Below are 22695 nucleotides of genomic sequence, written 5' to 3' on the forward strand. Positions count from 1 at the left end.
CAATTTTCACTTTTGGGGGGTACCGTCATATGAGTTTCAATAACTCATGAATTATTGGGGAAAATCAAATGAGATTCTGGTTACACGTTTATTAAAGATGAAATTTTATGTTAGATAGGAACACTGAAAAATACGTCTTAATAATATAACCTTATTTCACCTAAAAAGTTTACCCTGCGTTTCTTTTTCCTTTCAGTATATGAATGTGTAATAATTAATATTAATTAATATTTCTGTTCTCGGATTCTACAATATAAATTAAACTATACTGAAATGAAATATTCTTCAACTCAATACATCGGCGACAAAATGTGCAAATGTTCATAGTACATAATATCGCCAAAATGTGCCGATGCGTGAATGTACATTTTGTCGTCATGGGCGACTATATGTTCCGATGGACGACAATATCTTACTAAATGATTTTTAAATAGCTAATTTTATATGTTAAATCATGTTTTCATTTCCAGACACATTTAAATTGTAAAAAAAAAATAGATGTACTTCAGACACGAAAAAGACGTTTTATTCAGAACCATACTGCAGAACAGTATATGTAATTTTAATGAACATTTATGGGGAAAAACCATCCATGGGAAGGAAATAATATCTTGTAAAATTTTCGGGACAGCCCCTCTTTTACTATATATATATATATATATATATATATATATATATATATATATATATATATATATATATATATATATATATATATATATATATATAACGATCACAACAAGGAATGAAAATATTCAGCAATTACATATTTTAAATCTTTCAGAGTTAAAAAAAAAATGAATCGTCAAATTTCAAGAATATATTTTTATTTATCAGTAAAGGTATATATTTTGATAATTTCGTTTTACCCTGTTTATAAAACAACTCAATTTTTATTTATGTTCATGAATTTAATGAGTTTAAATTGAAAGAAATCTTTTCTTAAAAGTTTCGAAGATAATACTTGGAAATTGAATAGTGTATGAATGTCTTTATAAACAAATCATGTACGTTTAAAAGTGTCAATCGTCTTATTGAGTATTGCTTGTTTGTTTTAACATTTAGTTTATGCATACCAAAAAGCTGTCTCAACATAATGTGTAGCAATTAATGTAAACAAAATCACACACTTGTCAAACAAGATCATTATTTTTTTTCAGTCTTGTTTATTAAATCATTTCACATTTAATATTACTATTATTATACAAACAAAACAATGAACTGTTATCAAAATTACATCAAATCTAATCATCATACCATATTATTTTACTTTCATGTTAAATACTAAAATCTAAACAGTTAAGACCATTTAACAATTCGTAATGTAAGATTCTTAACATATTTTCCGATATATTCCTATATAAGCTTTGATCGCCTGATGTGACCTCATGATCACCTTACTCCTGCAGGCCATGATTTGAACAACATTGGAATAACACTATTGTAAGACATTTATATTAAAATTTGACTTACCGTGGCTTTTCTGCTTTTCAGTAGATTTCTTAAGATATTCTTAATTTTGAATTTTTATTTTAAAATTTTGATTTTTTATTGTGGATCAACCTTTCTCCAAAGTCATGATTCGAACAATCTACATTTTAAATATAACTGACATTCATAACTTTGTTGTTCTTCAGAAAAAAAAAATGAAATATTTATTTAAAAAATATATTCCTTTGCAAAACAATTTTTTAAATTGCTTATTGTTCCCCCATCCTAACCCTGGGAGTCATGAATCGTTTTCGTTTTAGGCAAAGTGATTCTTCAGAAGAAAACTTTTAAAAGATGCCATTAAATTCTCACTAATTGTTAATTATCTCCCATTGAAAGAAGGCTTTTTGTTTGAATAAACTTGAATCCCAATCATGCAATGATACTGTTTGCCAATTTGGCAGACATTTACCCATTTACTCTGGAGAGGAAGTTGAGATTGTTAGACGTTTGCGACAACAATCTCAACGACGGTGAAAGTGCTAAAGCTAATTAGCGCACGTGTGATTAGGAAGACTAGCAGAAACAAACTGAAAGTTGTAGCTCTGTGGTTCTGGTATTTTCAGAGAAAAACTGCTTGCAATATAATTTTTATTACATAAAGAGAAATAGAATAAATATTAAATTTGTTCTGTAACTTTTTTGACTTTTTTTCAATCTTCAATACGGGTTTTGTATTTTTTCATGAATATAAAGCTTTATTTCTACCAAATGAAAAATGTTTTTCAATTTGAATCTTTATTCTAAAATGGATACTGAATGATATCAAAACTTAAAAGTGCAAAATTGTCTTTAACAATAAACAATAAAAACATTTGATCAACATAAAAATATTTCGACGAGTCTTATCTATGAATAATATTCATTTCCATTACTACGTTGATTCGATATATCCCTTTGAACTCGAGATGAAAGATACTACAGAGTCGGACACGTCTGTTTCATATTTGGATATTTACTAAAAAAATATAATGACCTTCTCAGCCAAAGCAGCAAATAATATCATTAAGTCCCATGTTGACTATTTTTTTTTTCGTTTTCCCGATCCTGACAAGGAGCACACGGCGGGTGTGACCGGTCGACAGGGGAAGCTTACTATTCCATGACACCTGGTCCAGACTTTGGAGGTTTTAGATGTCTTTCCTCTCTCAGTTCCTGAATTGGTTTTTATTTCGATGGACTTTTGAGCATGATTATTGTCTGTCATCTTCATATTTCGTTGCAAAAATGTATCTGATATAGAAGAAACGAATGACATCTTTAAACCTTCATTTTTTTAAAATTTTTTTTATTACAACAGGAACATAGGTAATGTGAATAACCAGTATCATGAATTCAAAATGTAAAGTCTACAGACCACACATCAAGCCGACAAATGCACGCAAGATAAGCTTCAATCAGAAAAAAAACCCACCGGATCTTTTATCTCAGGTAGAATAAATATGCCAAAACAAATTAAGAGAAGTACACAAAACAATGTGCTGTGGAAAAGGAGAAATCAATATAAGTTGAAGCAAATGTTTCACATGAAAAATATGAAATGTGTAATGTTTTGCCTTGTTCAGGATTTAATTTTTAAGTATGGAAAAAATTTGCATTACATAAAATGATCTGGAGCTCGATTAAGTTAAAATCAAAATATCTCCATGCTCGAGAAGGAATAAGTTAGTGAATGAATCATCATAGTATCTCATGTTGTTTCCCAGATAGCACAACAACGTTATTAAAACGTTATAAAAACGTTATGAAAATGTTATGAAAACATTTTCTAAAACGTTATTACAACGTTATTTTGTGTGGTTTTTTAAACGTTATTATAACGTTTTGCAAAAACATTGTACTGTAATGTTTTAAAAACATTTTTTAAAATGTTTGGAAAACATTTTTAAAAACGTTTTGGGAACATTTCTTAAAACGTTTTTAAAACATTTAAAAAATCAATTTTACAACATAATAAACTATATATTTTCTATGATTTAACAAATTTAAATTCATTCATTAATGTTGTCTAATTAAACACTGTTTTTTTTTTTAACACCTGCACAATAAAATTACAGTCTTCCTTCAAATGAAATTTGTACTGTTTGAAATACGAAAAGATCACAGCATCCTTATTCCATTAGAATTTAATCTGTTGTACACTTGGACTTCTCTATTTTCTCCTGAAAAACAAAGATTTGGACATAAAACTTTGACTAAATGATTACCCATTCATACTCGTACATTTCTTTTTAGTTAAATATATCCATATATTAGGGCATCTGACAACTAACTACACATACTAGTATATAAAAATCTGATAAACACAAAGAAAGTATGTTTTGGTATACAGTTGTATTAATGAACAAAAATTTACATGTGTAAATATATCTATATATTTCTGACAACCAACTTCAAATATACCTCATCATATTTAATAAATTCCTCCAGGAAGGTATGGATCAAACCTCTTTGTCCCACCTCTCATTAAATCATAAGAGATTGTCTTTGATGCTTTGTAAGCCTTGTAAGCAGCAGCTATTAAAATGTAATGTGAAATTCATTATAAGAAATGTGAATAAGTAAATGTATAAACATATTTAACAAAGGCGTCGAAAGCATATTAAGAGGGAGGGGGCTAAACCAACAAAAACGTTGTGGTGGGGGTGGGGGGTAAGCCCGAATTTTCACTAACTCTATTATGTCAATCTTTGCAAAAAAAAAAAAAGGGGGGGGGGCGTAGCACCCCCTAGACCCCCGGTTCCGACGCCTATGTTTAATAGATAAATGAAAACAACACAGCATTACTAGTATTTAGATCATTTTCCTTTTGCTGTATACATTTTCCAATGATTTATAAGTTGATACGTTAACTGAATCTTAATGCATTTTCTTAGAAATTATGGTGATAAAACTTACTCTTAATAATTCTTTAAAAGGGCGCACTTTTTAACCCTCTCTCCAGTCTCAGTGAACTGACCCATGCAATTGTTTGTATCATTGTCCTCATATCTCCACCCTGCATTGAAACCATTGCATTCATCTAAAATGAGTGTTATATTTTATGAAGAATGAGGATTTCAAAATCTTTGATTGCTAGCAAATATATAATCAAGCCTGAGATTGATTAATTAATTCCTCTCCTTTCCCTTCCAAAAGAAATAGGTTTAACATGGCATTGTATTCTGTAATACATAACACAAATTCGGAAAAATCTAACAAATCATTTTACATCTCTTAAGAATTATTTAACCTTGTCTTGTTAAGACCCCCTGCTACACACCCATTCCTAATCCCAACTATGTTTTAATTATGTTTTGAAATCCGTCACACATTTTTGATACATGTAAATAAACCCAAGTTTTCAAACAATAAATAGCCCGCCTAATTCAAATGCCAATGAACTTTATAAATTCAACTCAACAAACATATATACACCTAAATCTATGAGAATGAAAGATCTAAGATTCTAAATGCATATGTATTTACAGCTAAAATATGATTGATAAATATACAGAATGAATACTATTTAAAATTTAACATACCATACGTTGACATTTGTAAGATATTCTCCTATTCCTTTTCTTTGTCTTACAAGAATGCCGCCGGGTTTTTCAAAACTGTGATTCTGTTGACCTATATAGATCACATGGAAATAGTTTGCAACAAGGATCGGCTGCATCAGCCCTGACCATGGCATCCCGCTGTGTCACTCTCGATAAACACATTATCGAAGGGGGAACTTAATTCCCATAATAAAGACTCCACTGAATTATTTAATTCAGGAACTTTGTTGAACAAAAATTTTTCTTAGACATTTTTTTTACTCTCCTTGTTATACATAAATATATTTTTTACAATGGTATAAGAGATAAATATGAACACATTTCCGTGTTGTTGTTTTTTTTTTTTTTTTTTTTTTTTTTTTTGGTCACAACTCAAAATCAATCATAACTCAAAGTTTGGAGCTATTTACTACACTGTATAAGAAAACAGAAGTTTTTTTGATATAGGCCTATACATGTAACGTCTTACACTAAATAATTAAAAACTTCTGATGCTTGGAGTTGGTATTTCTGTAACGTTTTTACAATGTTTTGCAAACATTTTAAGACAATGTTGTATTCATGTTGTTTGGTAACATTTGTATTTCATGAAATTTATAATATTTATTACACAAGGTATGATTTTTTAAAATCATGCTATTCAATTTATAGCCACACAATATATTTTATCATTAAAGAAATTAATGTTAAATGCTAAATGTTTTCAGACAACCTCCTTGCAACAGGAACAAAATGTTATGAAAAACATTTTTAAAATGATTGTTACGAACGTTTTCTAATAACGTCTATACAACCAAAATAAAACGTTTTAAAAACATTTTATAAATGTTTTATGAAAAACGTTTTCAGATAACATCATTACAACGGGAATAAAATGTTATGAAAACGTTTTGTGCTACCTGGGTTTTGAGACATCAACTGGAAAAAAAAGTTTACTTAGTACTAGTGGTTATGATTTCATTTGTCTAATTTTCATAATCAATTGTAATTTCAACAATCAATTGTAATTTTAAGACGTTATGAACCCTGCATTTTAAAAGTGTACACAAATAAGATCAGGAAACCATACAAGGCGTACGTCGATAAATAAAGATCCCTCCCCCTCAAAAAATACTCTGCTATTCCCGATATTTTCACAAAATACCGAATACACATACATGTTTTAAAGGGATGATTGCGTATTCATGTTATCAATCTATCAAAGACCTCAGTTTCTGTTTGAAGGAAGTGGATGAAACTATTACTTGTTGCTGGCATAAACAAAACACGGAATTTATTAATTAAGTTTCTATAGAATGGATTTAAATATATCATTTACACTAATAGAGGTGATTGACAGTTAGATTTTATGAATAAACTTTTATCAAGAAGTTGTGTGTAAAAATAGCAACAAAATAAAACGCTGTATTTACATCATGTAATCTTATGCACTGACCCAAATAAAGCACACCACATACTGCACTCAGATTGAAAAGACGAGCTAATGCTTTATATGCATGATTGAAAATAGCTAATTTCTCTGAAGGATGTGATAATATCAGGTAAATATGACTTTAAGAAGTTAATCTTTCTCGAGGAAAGACACCGGCAATTAACAGATTTGTCAGTTTATGCATATATTAATGTTTTCATATTTAAATACGAAAAACGTGTCTAGACTAATGTACTTGTGTGGTGCATTATAAACAAATAACATATGACGTGTGAATACATAATGAAGGTAGTTATCTAATTTTTTTTCTGAATTTGCTAATGTGTAATCACTTGGACCTTCAAGTCCAAAAAATGAAAGGATGCTAATCCATAGAACTGTATTAGCCATTGATTGGTGTTATTACAGAAAATACTTCATTTGATTTAGTCGACAGGGGAAGCTAAACAGAAAACGGAAATGTAATGTCCCTATTAACATCTGACGAGAGGAAATAAAGAATAAATATGGAAGAGGAGAACGCTGAAAATAAGGACTGCAATAACGGACAAAAGCAATACAAACAGGAATCCGTAGAAAAAGTCATTGAAGAAACAGTGACCAGCGGGCTACACGCAATGGTGCTAGCTTTAGGATACAAAGTGGGCATTATTGATGCTTTTGAAAGATTAAACAAACCATCTACAGCTGTTGAGATCAGTGAAGAAGCAGGATTAAATCTTAGGTATTTTCTTTCTTTTTCTCATTTTCCTCCCTCTTGACATCATTGTACATTTATTTGTTATAATTTTATATGTTCATTAGCGAATACAAAAATACAAATACATGCACTTAATCTTTTTTGAGCCGAGCTTGAAATACACATTATATTAAATAGGACAATTTCAATCGATACTTTAAATGTTTTATGTTCATAAACCCAATTGCAATTCAAGGTTATTTGTATTTAAAAAATGTGTCCCAGTTTTTTTTCACCTTTAAATACCTTGTTTAGTCAAAAACTCGGATTGTTGACATCTGTTGCCTTTTGTGTTCTCTATCGATCATTGCTTCATTAATATGCACACAATTGTATGCACTAGGCATATCTCATAATAAAATTGATTTAAATTGCTTTTAATTATCTCTTTCACTATTTCATTCAAAAGTAATGCGTATTATTATTGTTAATAGATATGTACAAGAATGGCTATCTTGTATGACGGCGAAAGGCATTATACAACTGGAAAACAAGAAATTTTGTCTACCTTGTTCTGAACGAGTTCAAAAAGCTGTTCTAACATCTGCTGTGCTACCTATGTTCTGTGACTGTCTCCCTAAACTGGAGTCTGTAATGCGAGTCAAAGACAAAAATACTGGTCAGTGCTAGCAATTTTCTAGAAACTTGAATGTTTTGGTTTGTTTGTTTGTTGTTTAACGCCCCACTCGAGAATTTTTCACTCATATGGAGACGCCACCACTTGCCGGTAGAGGTCTGTAAATTTAAACCTATACTCGGCACTCAGGGCCATTGATCAGTGAGGGGTCTTTTTCGTGCCAATGATGCGACGCGGGGCCTCGGTTTTTACGGTCTCAACGGAATGAACGGTCTCCACATCCCGCAGTGGATTCGAACCTGCAACGTAAGGATTAGCTCCTTTCTCCGCGACTCAAGAACAGACGCTCTACTTACTGCCCCACGCATGCGACAGAAATTTGAATGTATTGTAGTCCGGTTGCAATTGAAAAAATTACCTTACTATGATCATTGATCAAGAAAATGACTTATATTTTCTTATTCTGTTTTCATAAGATTTTTATGTCTTTATTTGCGTGATGTGCTTTTTATGTAATTAATACATTAAAAAAGAGTACAAAAAGGATTTACGTAGTAAATAAAAGGGGATTGGGTTCTGTTGTGTGAGATTTTACACAAAACATGGAAAGAGAAAAATGGTTAAAGAAAAACCATCTTCTCCCTATACCACCTCAAAGCTAAAGATTAGAAACTTGTGTCAGTCTTAGTCGTAATGTTTTGGGTTATGATTTTTTTATTGATGAATATGGAAGTGTTTCACGTCTCCTCTATTGTTGGGTATCATGTCCAAAGTAAAACCTGACTAACAATCTGTTTTCAAAGATAATTATTAATGTAAGAGTAAGCCGATAAATTTCAAGGACATTGAATGTAACTACATTTTAAAATTGATCAACACGATACCCTATTCTTTCTGAATTCATTTATGCATATACAGGTATATTCTATAACATTTTATCATAGTAATTGAGGTGTATCAAATTTCAGATTTATGTTATAAATACTGGAAGGAGAAGGGAGTATACTGTTTTTCCCTTGTGTGTCTGTTTGTCCCTCTAGCTGTCTGTCTGTCCGTAAGAAATTTTGGTCACAGTTTTCTCAGAAACTCCTCATCGCAGATTTTTGAAATTTTAGCAGACTATTTGTTTTGGCATGCCATATGGTTGGATTCATTTTGTACAAATCTCTTGTCAACTTCCTGTTTATCCGTGCGTCTGTCCGTTCCGTACATAATAAATTTTGGTAGCAGTTTTCTCAGCTACAATTCATCGCAGATGCTAAAAGTTTAGCACGCTATTTGTTTAGGCATTCCATAGGATTTTTGTATGAATCCTTTGTCAACTTTCTGTTTATCCGTGCATCTGTCTGTACCATACATAACAAAGTTTGGTTGCAGTTTTCTCAGCAACTACTCATCGCAGATGCTTGAAATTTTAGTAAACTCTTTGTGTAGGCATGCCATATAGTGGGGATATATTTTTGTACAAATACGATATCAACTTTCTATTTATCCCTGTGTCTGTCCATGACATAACTTGTGTAACTTGTGTAATAACATCAGAGCAGAGGTATTATTAATGAGCATTGGCTCACAGATTTCTTGTTTGTTTCCTTCAACTAGGGTATCCTTTTCCCCAGAAGGATTTGGAATGGATAGGAAAATTTAACGAAATAAATTCATTTGACCAGCAATGGATTGAAAATAATTTAGGAACAGTTATCGAAAATCACTACAAAGACACCCAAGGTAAGAGAAGGGTGCGTCTTATTGTTATCATTTGTATTTATATTTGGTTTATTAATGGAAGCTTCCTTAATTCGAAGCATATTTCTGATGTTACATTTAAACTACTCGAAAATATACTTATCAAAGAGTAATCACTTTTTTGAAAGTTATTTTAATGTTATATTTGTTTACAATGCAGTAAAAATTGTATTTATTTGAATATAACAATAATTCTTTTTACAGAAGTCATTAGCGAAATTCTTGATTTTGGTTGTGGTTATGGAAAACTTTGTCAACAGCTAGCACAGGTCTATCAAGAGGTCAATATCACGGGTACAGACATTGACGAAGAATCTGTGCAACACTGTAGGAAAGTATACAGCTATCCAAACCTTTTTTTCACAAGCTCGAGAGATGGATCTTTGAAGCAGAAGACGTTTGATATTGTAATATTACACGATGTTCTCCATGATCTTCCGGATCCAGAAAAAGTTTTGTATGAGTTAAGAACAATCCTAAGACCTAATGGATACATCGTGACCTTTGATCCTGATATATCGTCTGACGTTTCTAAAAACGTCGGAAACGAGGCTGCACAGTCACATCTGCCATATAGTGTCTTCTTTTGTTTACCCAACAGTATGTCTGAAAGTCCAGCGATTGGACATGGGGCCGGATGGGGAGTTGAGGACCGCAAGAAATTTATAAGAGAGAAAGGATTTACCATAGTAAATGTTGACGAAACAAATGTTGAATCCAATTATTCAAGAATTGTGTTTAAATAAAAAACATAATAATATGCAAATGATGAAATAAAAATAAAAAAAAGTTCTTTCAAAACAGTTGTATTGCTATATTTTGTTAAATTAGATGGATTAAAATGAAAATGCTGTCCCAGAGAGGAACTCACTGCATGCATAGTACATGTGTTTTTTTTATCTATCAGGTTAAAAAAAAAAAAAAAAAACTTTGGCAAGTGATGTTTTAATATGCATTGCTTTCCATATATCTGTAAGTACATTTTTAAATGACAAAGTATCATGTACAACCTTAAGTGTTTCGGATAAAAAAAAGGAGGAGTTTCCGATGAGCATTTAAAAAAAACGAAGACGCTCAAATCCTTTTCATTTAGTGTATGCGTGATTCATTCATATTTTTAAAAAAATATTATAACAAATGAAATGGGAAAAAAAACTATAGAACGGTTGTGAAAAAGTTCACTTTCTAGCTTCCGGTTGACATATTGCTATGCCAAAATTACATGTTGCTTAACGATTGATTGATTGATTGATTGATTGTATGTTGTTTTTACGTCCCGTTCGAAAATTTTTCACTCATATAGAGACGTCAACTATACCGGTGAAGGGCTTCAAATTTTGACCTTTACTCGGCACTCAGGGCCATTGTTGCTAAACGAGATGTCGAAATGACGTTTGAAGACGGTGAGTCCCAATATGCAGTTGCACAACTTTCAAAATTCATCAAGAGCTCTGTATCTTTTCTTTGGCACAGGTACCAAAAATCCGATCCACAAATGAAAGGCTGCGAAATGTCCACCCATTCATTACAACTTGTCCATAACAGGTTCGCTACCTTCATGAAGTATATTTACGCAGCAGGGAAGCTACAGATTTTATTCTAAATTTGACTACTGAGTACTCCGTATACCTGATCAATACATGTATAGGGCTTACGATGGCTGTGACCTGTCAGTAGGAGATGATTATTCCTCCTAGGCACCTGATCCCACCTCTGTTGATAACAGGGGCCCATGTGTTTACCCTATTCATGATTCATTTTGTTTTCTGGATTTATGAAATTGATCACTGTTCGTTATCTTCAATTTTACATATAAGTCATGAATTTTATTTGATACCATTTCAGTTAAGCCAGAACATCTTTTCATGATACTTTAATTCTGGAATGAAAAAAAGTAAAATACTTCAGACCCAAACATGCCTTGTATTTTGGATAAATAAGTGCATAAATGAAATAAATAATTGACGAAAACAAAATATGACTTGCCAGCAATATAATGATAACTTCAGAAATTAATTTTTTTAGTTCACAAGTATGCACTTAAAAGCATACTTACTGCAACTATCCAAAGTCATTTGAAAATGAACTAATGCTGCTAAATTTGCTTCATGTCCCTTTGAGAATTTTTCACTCATGTTGGGACACTACTATTTCTCGATGACATGTTGCGCATTATATCTGCTATTCGGCAGTGTTTTTTTCTTTCCATCGTCTATTTCGACACCTGACATCGTCTCATCTAGAAGGTTTATAGGACACTTATGAAAATTTGAGATATCTGTGGCTTGGAAATTCTTTGATTTCCATTAATTTTTTTTTTTAAATTGACTTGAATAATATTAAGAAGTTATTTTTGTATGTTTGTAAGATAAAATATGCTAATTTTTCGATTCATATATTCAACAATGAAAAGAAATTAAAAAAATAAATTTAGCGTTTTTCTCCTTTTCTCCACCCCAAGCCATGAAAATGAGATATGAAGATAACGAAGAACAATCAAGCTCAAAAGTCTATCGAAAAAATACATATTGGGAGCAGCACAAAGACGGACCCTTATAAACAACAGAAGTGGGATCAAGTGTCATGAAGAAGTAAGCAATCCCCTGTCGACCGGAAACACCCGCAACGTACTCCTTGTAATGATTAGGAAAAAGGAAAAAATCCGTAGAAAATTCAGTGTGAAAATTATGACCTAACAATTCGAATGTTAAATGTCAGTCAACATTTTACTTAATGATAGATTGTACCATAGAATTTGCAAAATGTTGACTTTAAACAAAACTGTTGATATCTAGTTTTACAAATAATTATGTCAATAGCTTCCTAAGATGTAAAATTTCTAAATACCTCATGCATAGGCTGTTTGTATATGAAAGAAAATCACGTTTGCAACATCGTTCTAAGTATGACAAAACAAAGCGTACTGTGTAAGTTGCCTCCCATAAAATATCACAGTGCACTCTGTGCCTTCATTTCTCTGAACTACCAAAATATGACATCATGATGGGAAATGACGTCAAGTTACTGCCTACTTTAGCTGTTATGACGGGGAAGGTGTCATGAACTTTACACCTTCTTCAAACTGCATGTAAAATGTTCGATCACTATTGGAAATTCACGTGTCGTAATTGTATTTTAAATATAATATGTCCGAATATTTTTAAGATGCATCGCTTGTAACGGACCCTTGATTGAAATTCAGTGTGTTCAAAATGCTTTGGAAAAGTATACTTTTGAAATGCACACAATTTTTTGCACTACGTTTATGTCATAATAATATTGCTTTAAATTATTTTAGATTATCTCATTTACGACTTCATTAAAAAGCAATGTGTTTTATTGTTACTACATATGAAAGAGTTACTTACTATGAAAGTAGTGATGTAACTCTCAAGGTCAATGTCCTATTGAAAAAGGCTGGTCAACTCAATGAAAAGACTGCAAGATTTCACATTTAATAAAATTAAAATAATATATTTATATTAGTATGAAAAAAATACTTACCATGCAAGTAGAAATGGAAGTCTCAAGGTCAATTTCTTATTGAAAAAAAGGCTGGATAACTCAATGACAAAACTACATGTCTATCACTTTTAACAAACAAGCATGAATTGACCAAAAACACAAAGAAAACTTGGAGAGAAAAACAAAATCCAATCCAAAAGCATAATACAAACTAAAAAACAATGAAATTAAAAGATACAAAATGACCATGGCCAGAATATAATTACAGCCCTGAGGCTAACTGTGGACCTTCCTGGAAAAGAACTATTTAAAAGTCAATACACTTAACTACAGATTAAATGAATAATTATTTGATTCAGCTGTAGAAGTGTGCCACAAATAAGAAATATATACATAATTAAGTTAATGAATAAATGCATATGCAATATGCCTTGCTATGTACATGTGCATAATATATAAAACATGAGTCTGTCACACAAATAATAAACACCAATTATAAGTGTTGTTTCATTCCACTAGGGTATCCTTTTTCTCAGATAGATTTGGCATAGTTAAGAAATTTCAACAAAATAGATGCTTTTGACCATGATTGGTTTCAAAATAATTTAGGGCCAGTTTTTGAAAATCACTACAAAGATACTCAGGGTAAGAAAATTGCAAGTAATAATTGCATGTTGTTGTTATCTAAATCATATCTAATGTTTGATTTATAGAAATGGCATCAAAGCAAACCTTAAATTTGATATTAACCTTAACCTGAAAGACATTGGTATCAAAGACCAGTCACTATGATAGTAAAATCTCTGGAATTAATTCTCTGTACATTTCAGCAGAGGCAACAAATGTATATGAATATCTATTGCTTTGTTATCAAGAAATTATGCATAAACAAATAAGATCATGTTCTATTTACACTCACCATCAATGATAATCTTGATTGTGGTTGCGGTTAAAGGAAACTCTGTCAACAGCTAGCAGAGATCTATCCAGATATTAATATCACAGGCACAGATATCAATGAAGGACCTATACAACACGTATAGTTATCCAAACCTTTTCTTCACACTCTCGAAAGATGCATCTCAGAAGCAGAATGTTTGATATTATTATTTTACATGAAGTTATCCATGATCTACAAGATCCAGAACGATTTTTGGCAGAGCTGAAAACAATCCTGAAACCTAATGTATATATATTGTGATCTTCCATCCTGATTTATCGTCTGACGTTTCTAAAAATGTTGATAACGAGGCTTAAAGACATGTCTGTCATACAGCGTCTTCTTTTGTTTACCAAATAGTATGTCAAAGTGTCCGGTGATTGGTCGGGATTTGTGGACCCCGGAAATTCATTAAAAAAGTGAAATTACTATATTCAATGTTGACGAAACACATTTTGACATCATGTATTCTAGAATTGTTTTTAAACAAAGAACAACTTGAGATGTATATACTGTAGATTCCTAAATATATACGCGAGGAATTAATTATCGCGTAATTTCGCGAGAAGCACCACTCGCGAAATAAAATTACACGCTTTCATTTTTATGGTGCTGAAATCAATGTCAAATTTCTTGACCAACCACCCTCTCTTCAGCACTGTTATGGCTCAGTAAGGAAGCGGGGCCTAATTTACACGGGAAATGCTTACTATGACATCAGACAAAAATATAATTTCTTCAAATTATCACAAAATGAAATGATTTGCTATTTTAAACTGTTGAATACATGTAGCTTTAAAATACATTAATACTAACTAGGGCATGCATTATTGTCATTGGTTAAATCCCACACAGCAATATATTAACAATTCACTGATCGCAATGCACTTTTCAATGTGACGTCATATCGTAAAATTTGACGCAGTTGAATGCAGTGACAGGCGGATCAAGTTATATTTATACAATGAAAAATGTTTTTTGTAATTAAATAGAATATAAACTGTAGATATATAAGAAGCCATTAAATTGGATGCGATGTCTATTTTATGATTTTATTCATATATATACGTCCCGTACATTCCCTAGATAAGCGATACTGTCGTATATTTGTATGCAGATTCTTGAAGGGTAATAGAAAGGTCATATTAAATCGATATATTGCAAGGGCATTCCCTCGATGAATTATGACAAGCTTTTACACATAAACTCAAGAAGTATGAAGATATTTGAAAAGTGCTGCGAACCTGTTGAAATCTTGCGAATGAATTAATTATATCTATATTTAATGTACTTGACCAGCAAAATATTCAACATACGGTCTAACAAATGTAATTCTAGCAATTAGATAGTAGAGTCTATATAGCTTCGCAGCACTTTTCACAAACTACAAAGAGTGTTGAAAATAATTAAACTTAGATTTTTAGCTTTGTTATACCCTTGCAATATTAGAATTTATAGATGACCTCAATACTTCAGGTATATTTGCTATAATCAAGTGACTGCCACATCACGTGACAAGTCTAAATAAGAAATATAATCGTCCTCAACATGTAGTTTTTAACCACATTGCATTTGTCCGATAATAGTAAAGTCTTAAAAGGAAACGCCCATCCTTGTAAAGAATGTATTTCTATTTAAAAATTCACCAATATTTCTATTTGGCACCTTAACTGTACTGCGTCGCGAATTAAATTCTCGCGATTTGACGTTAAAGAGCCATTTCGCGATCGTAAATACTTGCGAAAAATAAGGAATCTACAGTAGTCAAATAAAAATAAGATATTCCGTAATTATTGTAGTACTAAATCTTGTTAAATGAGATTATTATGTAAAATTAACATTTCGTTGAGTCACAAGTAAAAAGCAGCATAATTGTACCTATCCAAAATAATTCGGAAAAATTATTACACAGATGTGATTTTGCATTTTTGTTTGTTTGCTGTATATCTTCTTGAAAATTGTTCACTCATGTTGGGACACAACGCCACCATTTGCCGTTTGAAAACTGCAAATTAATGCATAAACTCATACTTAAAGCTGTTTGCTTCAACTTAAAAAAGATTACAGTTAAGGGAAGATGCTACAAAAAATGATTGTACGGATGGGTAACATTTTTTTTTACTTATTTTGGTTGTATTGATGTATATGTCAAATTTCTCAAATATAAAGAAATAGCAGACTTTCCTCCTGTTTGGCTTCAACTTAATACATCTATACATTTTTTTTTAAAAAAAATACGTTATAGAACATTACTGAGAAACATTGAAAGAAAAATGAGTCTTTACGAGGCTTAAAGTATTCAATTTACAATTAAACATAACTTAAGTTGCAATTTTTTTTTATAATCACATATGTTGATGATTTTGCATGGCTTTATATCGCTCCAGCTCTTCTAATGGTATAGTAAACTTTCTTAAACTTCATATACTAGTATTACATATGCATCACAATCATTCATGCCACTTACATATTAATATAAAGACAAAGGTAAAAGATAAGGCATAAGTGTAATCATATGTCAAAGAACTTAGACATATATAACACGATGTGGATATTTTCTATTTCTATTTTAGGTATGAATACTTACAATCTTTCCTTATGATATCCTGCAAACATATGTATCTCATTTTCCTAATAATTTAACCTTAATTTAAAAATCATAAAAATTGTACTTTGTACATGTACTTTGCTGTACAACATATTTCATTTTAGGTGAAGGGGGTGTAAAGCTTTTTACGTCTTCTGAAAGCAGAATGAGTTCTCAAGTTCTCAACTTAAATAATTGCCAGATTATACAAATATATCATCATAAGATGTAGATTTAAGTTGTTTACATCACGTTTAATTTATTAGACATTTGTCACGAACAGCATCAAGGTATGCTGGATAATCTGTATCATCTGAAGGAGACATTAAATTGGATTAAAAAATTACAATAAAGTATTCACAAATTAAATAGGTTCTGTCTTTAAGACCAAATTAAGAAGTCTTCATAATAGAATCCTTAAAATTAAAACATTTAAAAAAAATTATTTTGCATGATTACCACATAGATGCATTTCTCTTCCTGTTCAAGCCGAATGCTGTCGGCTTTTTTCACTGTCTGCTTTTAAGGTCTGAAATGTTTTTCTTCCATAAATGTCTCAATATATTGTAGATAAAATATATTTTGCAGTATGCACAGCCTTCCTAACAACCAAAGCAGTAACATTTAATCCCTGCCCAGAGTCTTGGTACTTACATGGACGTTCTTGCTATGCTTTTGTCAGAGATCTCAAAACTGACTGGATTGAAGCGGGGGTATATATTTCTATAAAACATATAATTATAAATTTGAACGTAAAAACATATGATATGAATAATGTATCAACATCCATATGGATTACATAGGTAAAACTAGGAAAATGTTTTGTAATGAAAAAATACTTTCTGAATTTCATTATACCTAAACCTTCCAAAGAGCTTTGAGCATATTGCTATTATCCTCTTTCATGTGTCCATTTGTCGCACTTTCTTTCATGGGTTCTCTTCAGATGGACATTGTAGCAGAATGAAATATATAGAGATAACGAACAATATTCAAGCTCAAAAGTCCATTATACAATACAAAATAGGAGCAGAGCAAACACGGACCTCCAAACATCAGAGGTGGGATCAGGTGCCATGGAGGAGTGAGCATCCCCTGCCGACCGGTCACACCGGCCGTGTGCTCCTTGTTATGATCGGGAAATAACGGAAAAATCCGTCGACAATTCAGTGTGTAAATAATGGCCTAACAATTTGTATGAAAAACGTCAGTCAGCATTTGACTCAATGATAAATTGTATTTGCTGACAAGGTCATTGTATCGACCAAAGAACTTACGAAATGATGACTTTAAACGAGACCGCTGATATTCTTGTTTCATCAACTTATTTGTCAATAATTTACCTCGTTTTAGAAATTGTACATACGTAGAGCATGCTCTTGCGTATCGAATCAACTGAGAGATATATACCCCGTATGCAGGTGATGAAGGTATATTGCTGCATAAGTAAGGGAAGTTGACGATTGAAAAGTTAAAGTCATCACGTTTATCATAAAGCTTGGTTGTTAGATTACCATTAACGTCTTTTTCAAGTAAAATATCCAAATATGAAGCAGATGTGTCAGACTCTGTGGTATCTTTTATCTCAAGTTCACCAGGATATATCGTATCGACATAAGAATGAAAATAGCCATTGTTAATTGACAATACGTCGTCGACATATCTAAATGTCGAGTTGAAGGCCACAGCAAGTGTTTTCTTCTTTTCACGTACAAGATTTTGGACAAATTCTGCTTCATATGAATACAAAAAAAGGTCTGCTAATAACGGGGCGCAATTGGTACCCAGAGGAATTCCAATAGATTGTTGGAAGACCTGGTCTCCAAAAACCACATAGTTATTGTCAATCAGAAACTCAAGCATCTTTTTAATGTCAACTTCAGAGTACTTGTGTGTACAATCAGAATGTTTTTTAACAAAATAATTTTGCAAATGACCAATGACAAGGTAAGTATATTTACGAGTTCCATTTTTATTGAAAAAGCAGCTGTCAATGATATCAAAAAGCCTGGACTTTAATTTATCGTGGGGAATGGTTGTGTATAAAGTTGAAAAGTATAAAGTTTTTAAGCTGCTGATTTTGGTAAAATCTTGTGATTTCAAATTTTCCAAAAGTTTCTTGGAATTTTTAAGTATCCACATCTGATTTACACAACTTCTCGAATATATTGTTGCACAGTACTCTTGAAGTTTCTCCTTCACCACTGTTAATATCTTAGTGAGGAGTAAAGATAGAGGCTTGGTTGAACATTTACTGGAACCCGCTATGTATCTTTGTTTGTAAGGATTTTTATGAAGTTTCGGAATCCAATATAAATATGGTAATTCGAATTCATTTTGGTTGTTTGGAATATTAAAAATATTCAAAACTGACATATGATTTTGAAGAATTTCTTCCTTAGAAAGGGAACTATGAGTATAAGTTGGATTACCACTTGTAGAATTAAATCCAAGTACCTCTAAAATACATTTAATATAATGAGCCTTACAAACAAAGACAATGTTGTTACCTGCTTTGTCAGCAGGGACCAGTACGTACTGATCATGTAATCTATCTAATTCTTTTTTCACTTCTGGATTATTGAATACAGAAGGATAGATGGTTTTCATATTGCCTCTCAATTTTTTAATGCGCGATTTTAACATACATCTGATACATTTAATCCATTCTGACAAAGTGTCAAGGTCTTCTTTTTCATGTCTGGCCCATCGCCTGGCGTAGTCCTCTACAGAATCCATGATATTTATGAAATTTTTACGCCAGTTGAAGGATCTGGGTTCCCTAAATTTAGGACCATTTAAAATTAGTGATCTAAGGTTCTCATTATTAACTATATTTACGTCACCAGTAATAACGTGTCCAGCTGGACTATAGTTATAGGGTGAAAAAGAACATGAACACGATGGAGGATTATGTTTCAGATATTCGATATCCAGGCCCTGTAAAGTTTTCTTGTAATTAAAAAGTGTTGAAGCAATAGTCGATGTATATTTGTAGGAAATACAAGGTGTAGTCTTTAACTTGAAATATGGTGAAATACAAGACTGGACCCTTTTGTGATTAAGAATATTACTTATATTAACCGCGTCAATTCCTTTGTTGGCATATTGAAGTTTAAGGAAAAACGGATTGTTTTAGCTGCATTTTCTTCAGTAAAACGCGGGGGTTTAAAAAGCCTATGATTGGCAATATCCATAACTACAGATCCGAGCCTATATTCTGGTGTCGAGGAAGCAGAAACATTCTCTTCGCATTTGATTGATTTGGTCCTAAAGATGTGCAATAAGGTCTTGAACTTTCATTTTCTGGTCCAAATTTTCTAAGCAGGCAAAACAGATGTCAAAAATTAGGCTTCTCAACACGACTCCTCTTACATTTAAGTGAAAGAAAGAAAAAAAAGCAATTTTGTTTAATACGTAGCATGTCATGCATATGTTAAGCTTATGATTGATTCAGCATGACATGTGATTGTGGACAAAAGTTTTAGAATTTGATTTCTAAGGGGCTCCTTAGATGATAAAAAGGATTTGGTTCTTTACGAATGTGTGTCGTAAGAGCTTTTTGTGTTGCATTTGATCTACAATTTCCAGAGGAGTATTAAGGAACATGTGCTGGGTGCAAATTTATTAGCTAAAAGTCCTAGCTTGGCCAATTCTGCACAAATATTCTGCACAGGTATCCTTATATTGGCTTGGCCAATTCGCACATATATCCTTATATACATATTATCAGTCACGCTTAGGATTCTGCAGAGTACGTATATTTTTCGGATGAGTTAGATCAAGATGTTTTAGAGAAATTCAGTTCTTTTGTGATTGGAAGTTCTACCTTGACTGTGACACGGGCTTTGGCTTTTTGAAATGCATATTATCACTTAAGTTTTAGTTCTACTTGTGGCCTCTGCTCTTAGGATGAGTCATCACTGGGGTACTTTTGGAGGATGTTTAATCCCAAAATTTTATAATTCCTACCTTAAACAGTGTAGCATAGATGTTAGTCATGTTGCTGATGCTTCATGTCACCTGTATATTCGGGATGAGTGAATTGGTTTTGCTATTTGAAAATAAATTTTAGACGCCACCACTTGCCGATGGAACACTGCAAATATTGACCTATACTCGGCACTTCGGGCCATTGAGCACTAAGGGATCTTTTTCGTCCCTGCACCTACTGCAACACGAGACCTCGGTCTCCACGTCCCGCAGTGGGATTCGAACCCACGATGTAAGGATCAACTTCTTACACCGAGACTCTAGAGCAAATGCTCTAACCACTGCTCCACGCGGTTGACCATTTTAGAGTAACTTAACGCTCAAAAATGACAAAAATTGCATAAATTTGCTTTGGGCTATCCATGATCAGATGTTTACAATTTCAACTAAACTTGTACAACTAAAATAAGAGGGCAGGGCCATCTGTAAAATTTATTGAGACTTTTTTGCCAAGTATGTTTAACTAAAAGAAAAGTGTTTGAAGTAACAGCACATGGATGTAGAAGTGGATTGCAAATATTATACTGTCATTCCAGATTGAAGATTTTAATTAGTTCGGAGTTGTATTTAGTGTTTCATCTCTTCTTTTATTTCATGCAGGCGTTTTGTCAGAGGTTTTCTTCTCATCTAGCAGAAATCGATACACAGGACGAAGATAATTTTCTGCGACACCATATATCATCAAGTCATGGTAGGAACTCGGAGAGAGAGAGAGAGAGAGAGAGAGAGAGAGAGAGAGAGAGAGAGAGAGAGAGAGAGAGAGAGAGATTGCTATAGTAAAAGAATGTTCAAAAATGTTTTTAGACTACCTCATTAAAGCACCAGTCATCTTGTTTTGCAGATACTTACTGGGTGGGTGCAACAGACGCGTTTGCAGAAGGCCAGTGGGTATGGGTGACGAGACAGCGCCCGTTCACATACGTAGGCTGGTCTCCAGGGGAACCAGTTAATGGTGTTAGTGCAGCGTGCATGACTCTGGCGGGAAATTTAAACCATCACTGGAACGATGATTATTGCGATAAAAAATACAGCTTCATATGTGAAAAAGAGTAATTTTTTTCCAGTTTGTATGGCTATTTCCGCTCTATCTTCATAACTGTTATGTTAAGCTGAATGTATTCAAATGTTTTTATCAATCCTCAATTTGGTGTATACAAAAGTGCAAATGTACACTTTTGGCATGGAAAATAACATTCAACGTACATGTAGATTTTAAGATTCAGAATAAAGTGATTGAAAAATAATACATTGAATAATTATTTTTACATTAATATCTTAATGAAGATGAGGAAATTTTCCTTTACGGCATATACTAATTGTGATTTAAAAAAACAGTTTTGATGAATTTTGTTTTTCAACTCTGTTTTTTTTTTTTTAGAATTGAACTTGCCATGCACGGGGACTTGGTTGGATGAATTTTCCATTATGGTGCCAGCTTTTAATAGTAAAAATTATTACCTCCTGGTTATTTTTTTTATAGGCCAATAAAAGTTGATCATATTGTGATTCGTCGAGTTAGCGCATCTTTTGTTTACCAGTGTTTGTTTTCAAAATTTTCCCCAGCTTTCTTCTTATTCTTACGTCAATGATAATACCATTATACTTTAGATATTAGATGAACTTGTGCTTTTCATTTAAATAATCTAACTATATAGTCGTAAAAACACCTCACAGGGAGAGCAATTGTAGATCTTTTAATCTAATTTGACACAGTGATTATTCTTTCATGGTGTCTGAAGCTTCAAGTCATATCGAAAATGCCATTATTGTAGTAAAAATCTGTCAAAACTGAATGTTATGTTAAATTAAGTATTTCATATAGAAAAAGAGAAAAAAAGAGAGGAAAACTCTAAAGTACTATTTAATCAGGATATATCAGGAAGTGGGTATCCATGTAAAAATGAATTTCTCTGTGCTTTCTATATATATATATATATATATATATATATATATATATATATATATATATATATATATATATATATATATATATATATAGGATAGAAGCATATCATTCTGTGGTGAAAGAAAAGGTATAAATTGCAAAAGTCAATTTGTCTAGTTGCAAGGAATAAACCTTTTAGGGTTTACAATCCCTCTTTTCACTCATATAAAATGTTGCTTTAATTCCCAAAAGAAATTTAATTTATGAACTATATATATATATATATATATATATA

The 22695-nt window shown here is 32.0% G+C and overlaps 2 protein-coding genes across 3 annotated transcripts; both read left to right on the top strand.

Annotated features, from left to right (window-relative positions):
* The first annotated feature begins 6497 nt into the window (after nt 1-6497).
* On the top strand, nt 6498-10325 carry LOC133178747 (S-adenosylmethionine-dependent methyltransferase Rv2258c-like). Of its 2 annotated transcripts, none has more exons than XM_061313454.1 (5): nt 6498-6577; nt 6898-7192; nt 7642-7826; nt 9387-9512; nt 9735-10325. In XM_061313454.1, exons 2-5 carry the CDS (start codon nt 6975-6977, stop codon nt 10274-10276), a joined length of 1071 nt encoding a protein of 356 aa, XP_061169438.1. In that variant the 5' UTR covers nt 6498-6577; nt 6898-6974; the 3' UTR covers nt 10277-10325. The 2 variants fall into 2 exon arrangements, with proteins under 2 accessions (XP_061169438.1, XP_061169439.1); XM_061313455.1 differs by having other exon boundaries at nt 6511-6577; nt 6905-7192.
* Nucleotides 10326-10917: 592 nt separating this feature from the next.
* LOC133178669 (perlucin-like) lies at nt 10918-21948 on the top strand. The gene is made up of 5 exons (XM_061313390.1): nt 10918-10933; nt 17111-17235; nt 21116-21206; nt 21357-21564; nt 21894-21948. Exons 1-5 carry the CDS (start codon nt 10918-10920, stop codon nt 21928-21930), a joined length of 477 nt encoding a protein of 158 aa, XP_061169374.1. The 3' UTR covers nt 21931-21948.
* The last annotated feature ends 747 nt before the right edge of the window (nt 21949-22695 follow it).

This window comes from Saccostrea echinata, unplaced genomic scaffold, assembly GCF_033153115.1.
Source record: "Saccostrea echinata isolate AGI-Se365-2 ecotype Australia unplaced genomic scaffold, CSIRO_AGI_Sech_v1 ptg000003l, whole genome shotgun sequence".
NCBI classification, from domain to species: domain Eukaryota; kingdom Metazoa; phylum Mollusca; class Bivalvia; order Ostreida; family Ostreidae; genus Saccostrea; species Saccostrea echinata.

Coding starts and splice junctions, on each gene's coding strand:
- LOC133178669 (XM_061313390.1), top strand. Junction 21,207..21,356: donor CCATATATCATCAAGTCATG/GTAGGAACTCGG, acceptor CTTGTTTTGCAG/ATACTTACTGGGTGGGTGCA. Junction 21,565..21,893: donor AGCTTCATATGTGAAAAAGA/GTAATTTTTTTC, acceptor TTTTTTTTTTAG/AATTGAACTTGCCATGCACG.
- LOC133178747 (XM_061313454.1), top strand. CDS start 6,975: ATGGAAGAGGAGAACGCTGAAAATAAGGACTGCAATAACGGACAAAAG. Junction 7,193..7,641: donor GAAGCAGGATTAAATCTTAG/GTATTTTCTTTC, acceptor TATTGTTAATAG/ATATGTACAAGAATGGCTAT. Junction 7,827..9,386: donor AGTCAAAGACAAAAATACTG/GTCAGTGCTAGC, acceptor TCCTTCAACTAG/GGTATCCTTTTCCCCAGAAG.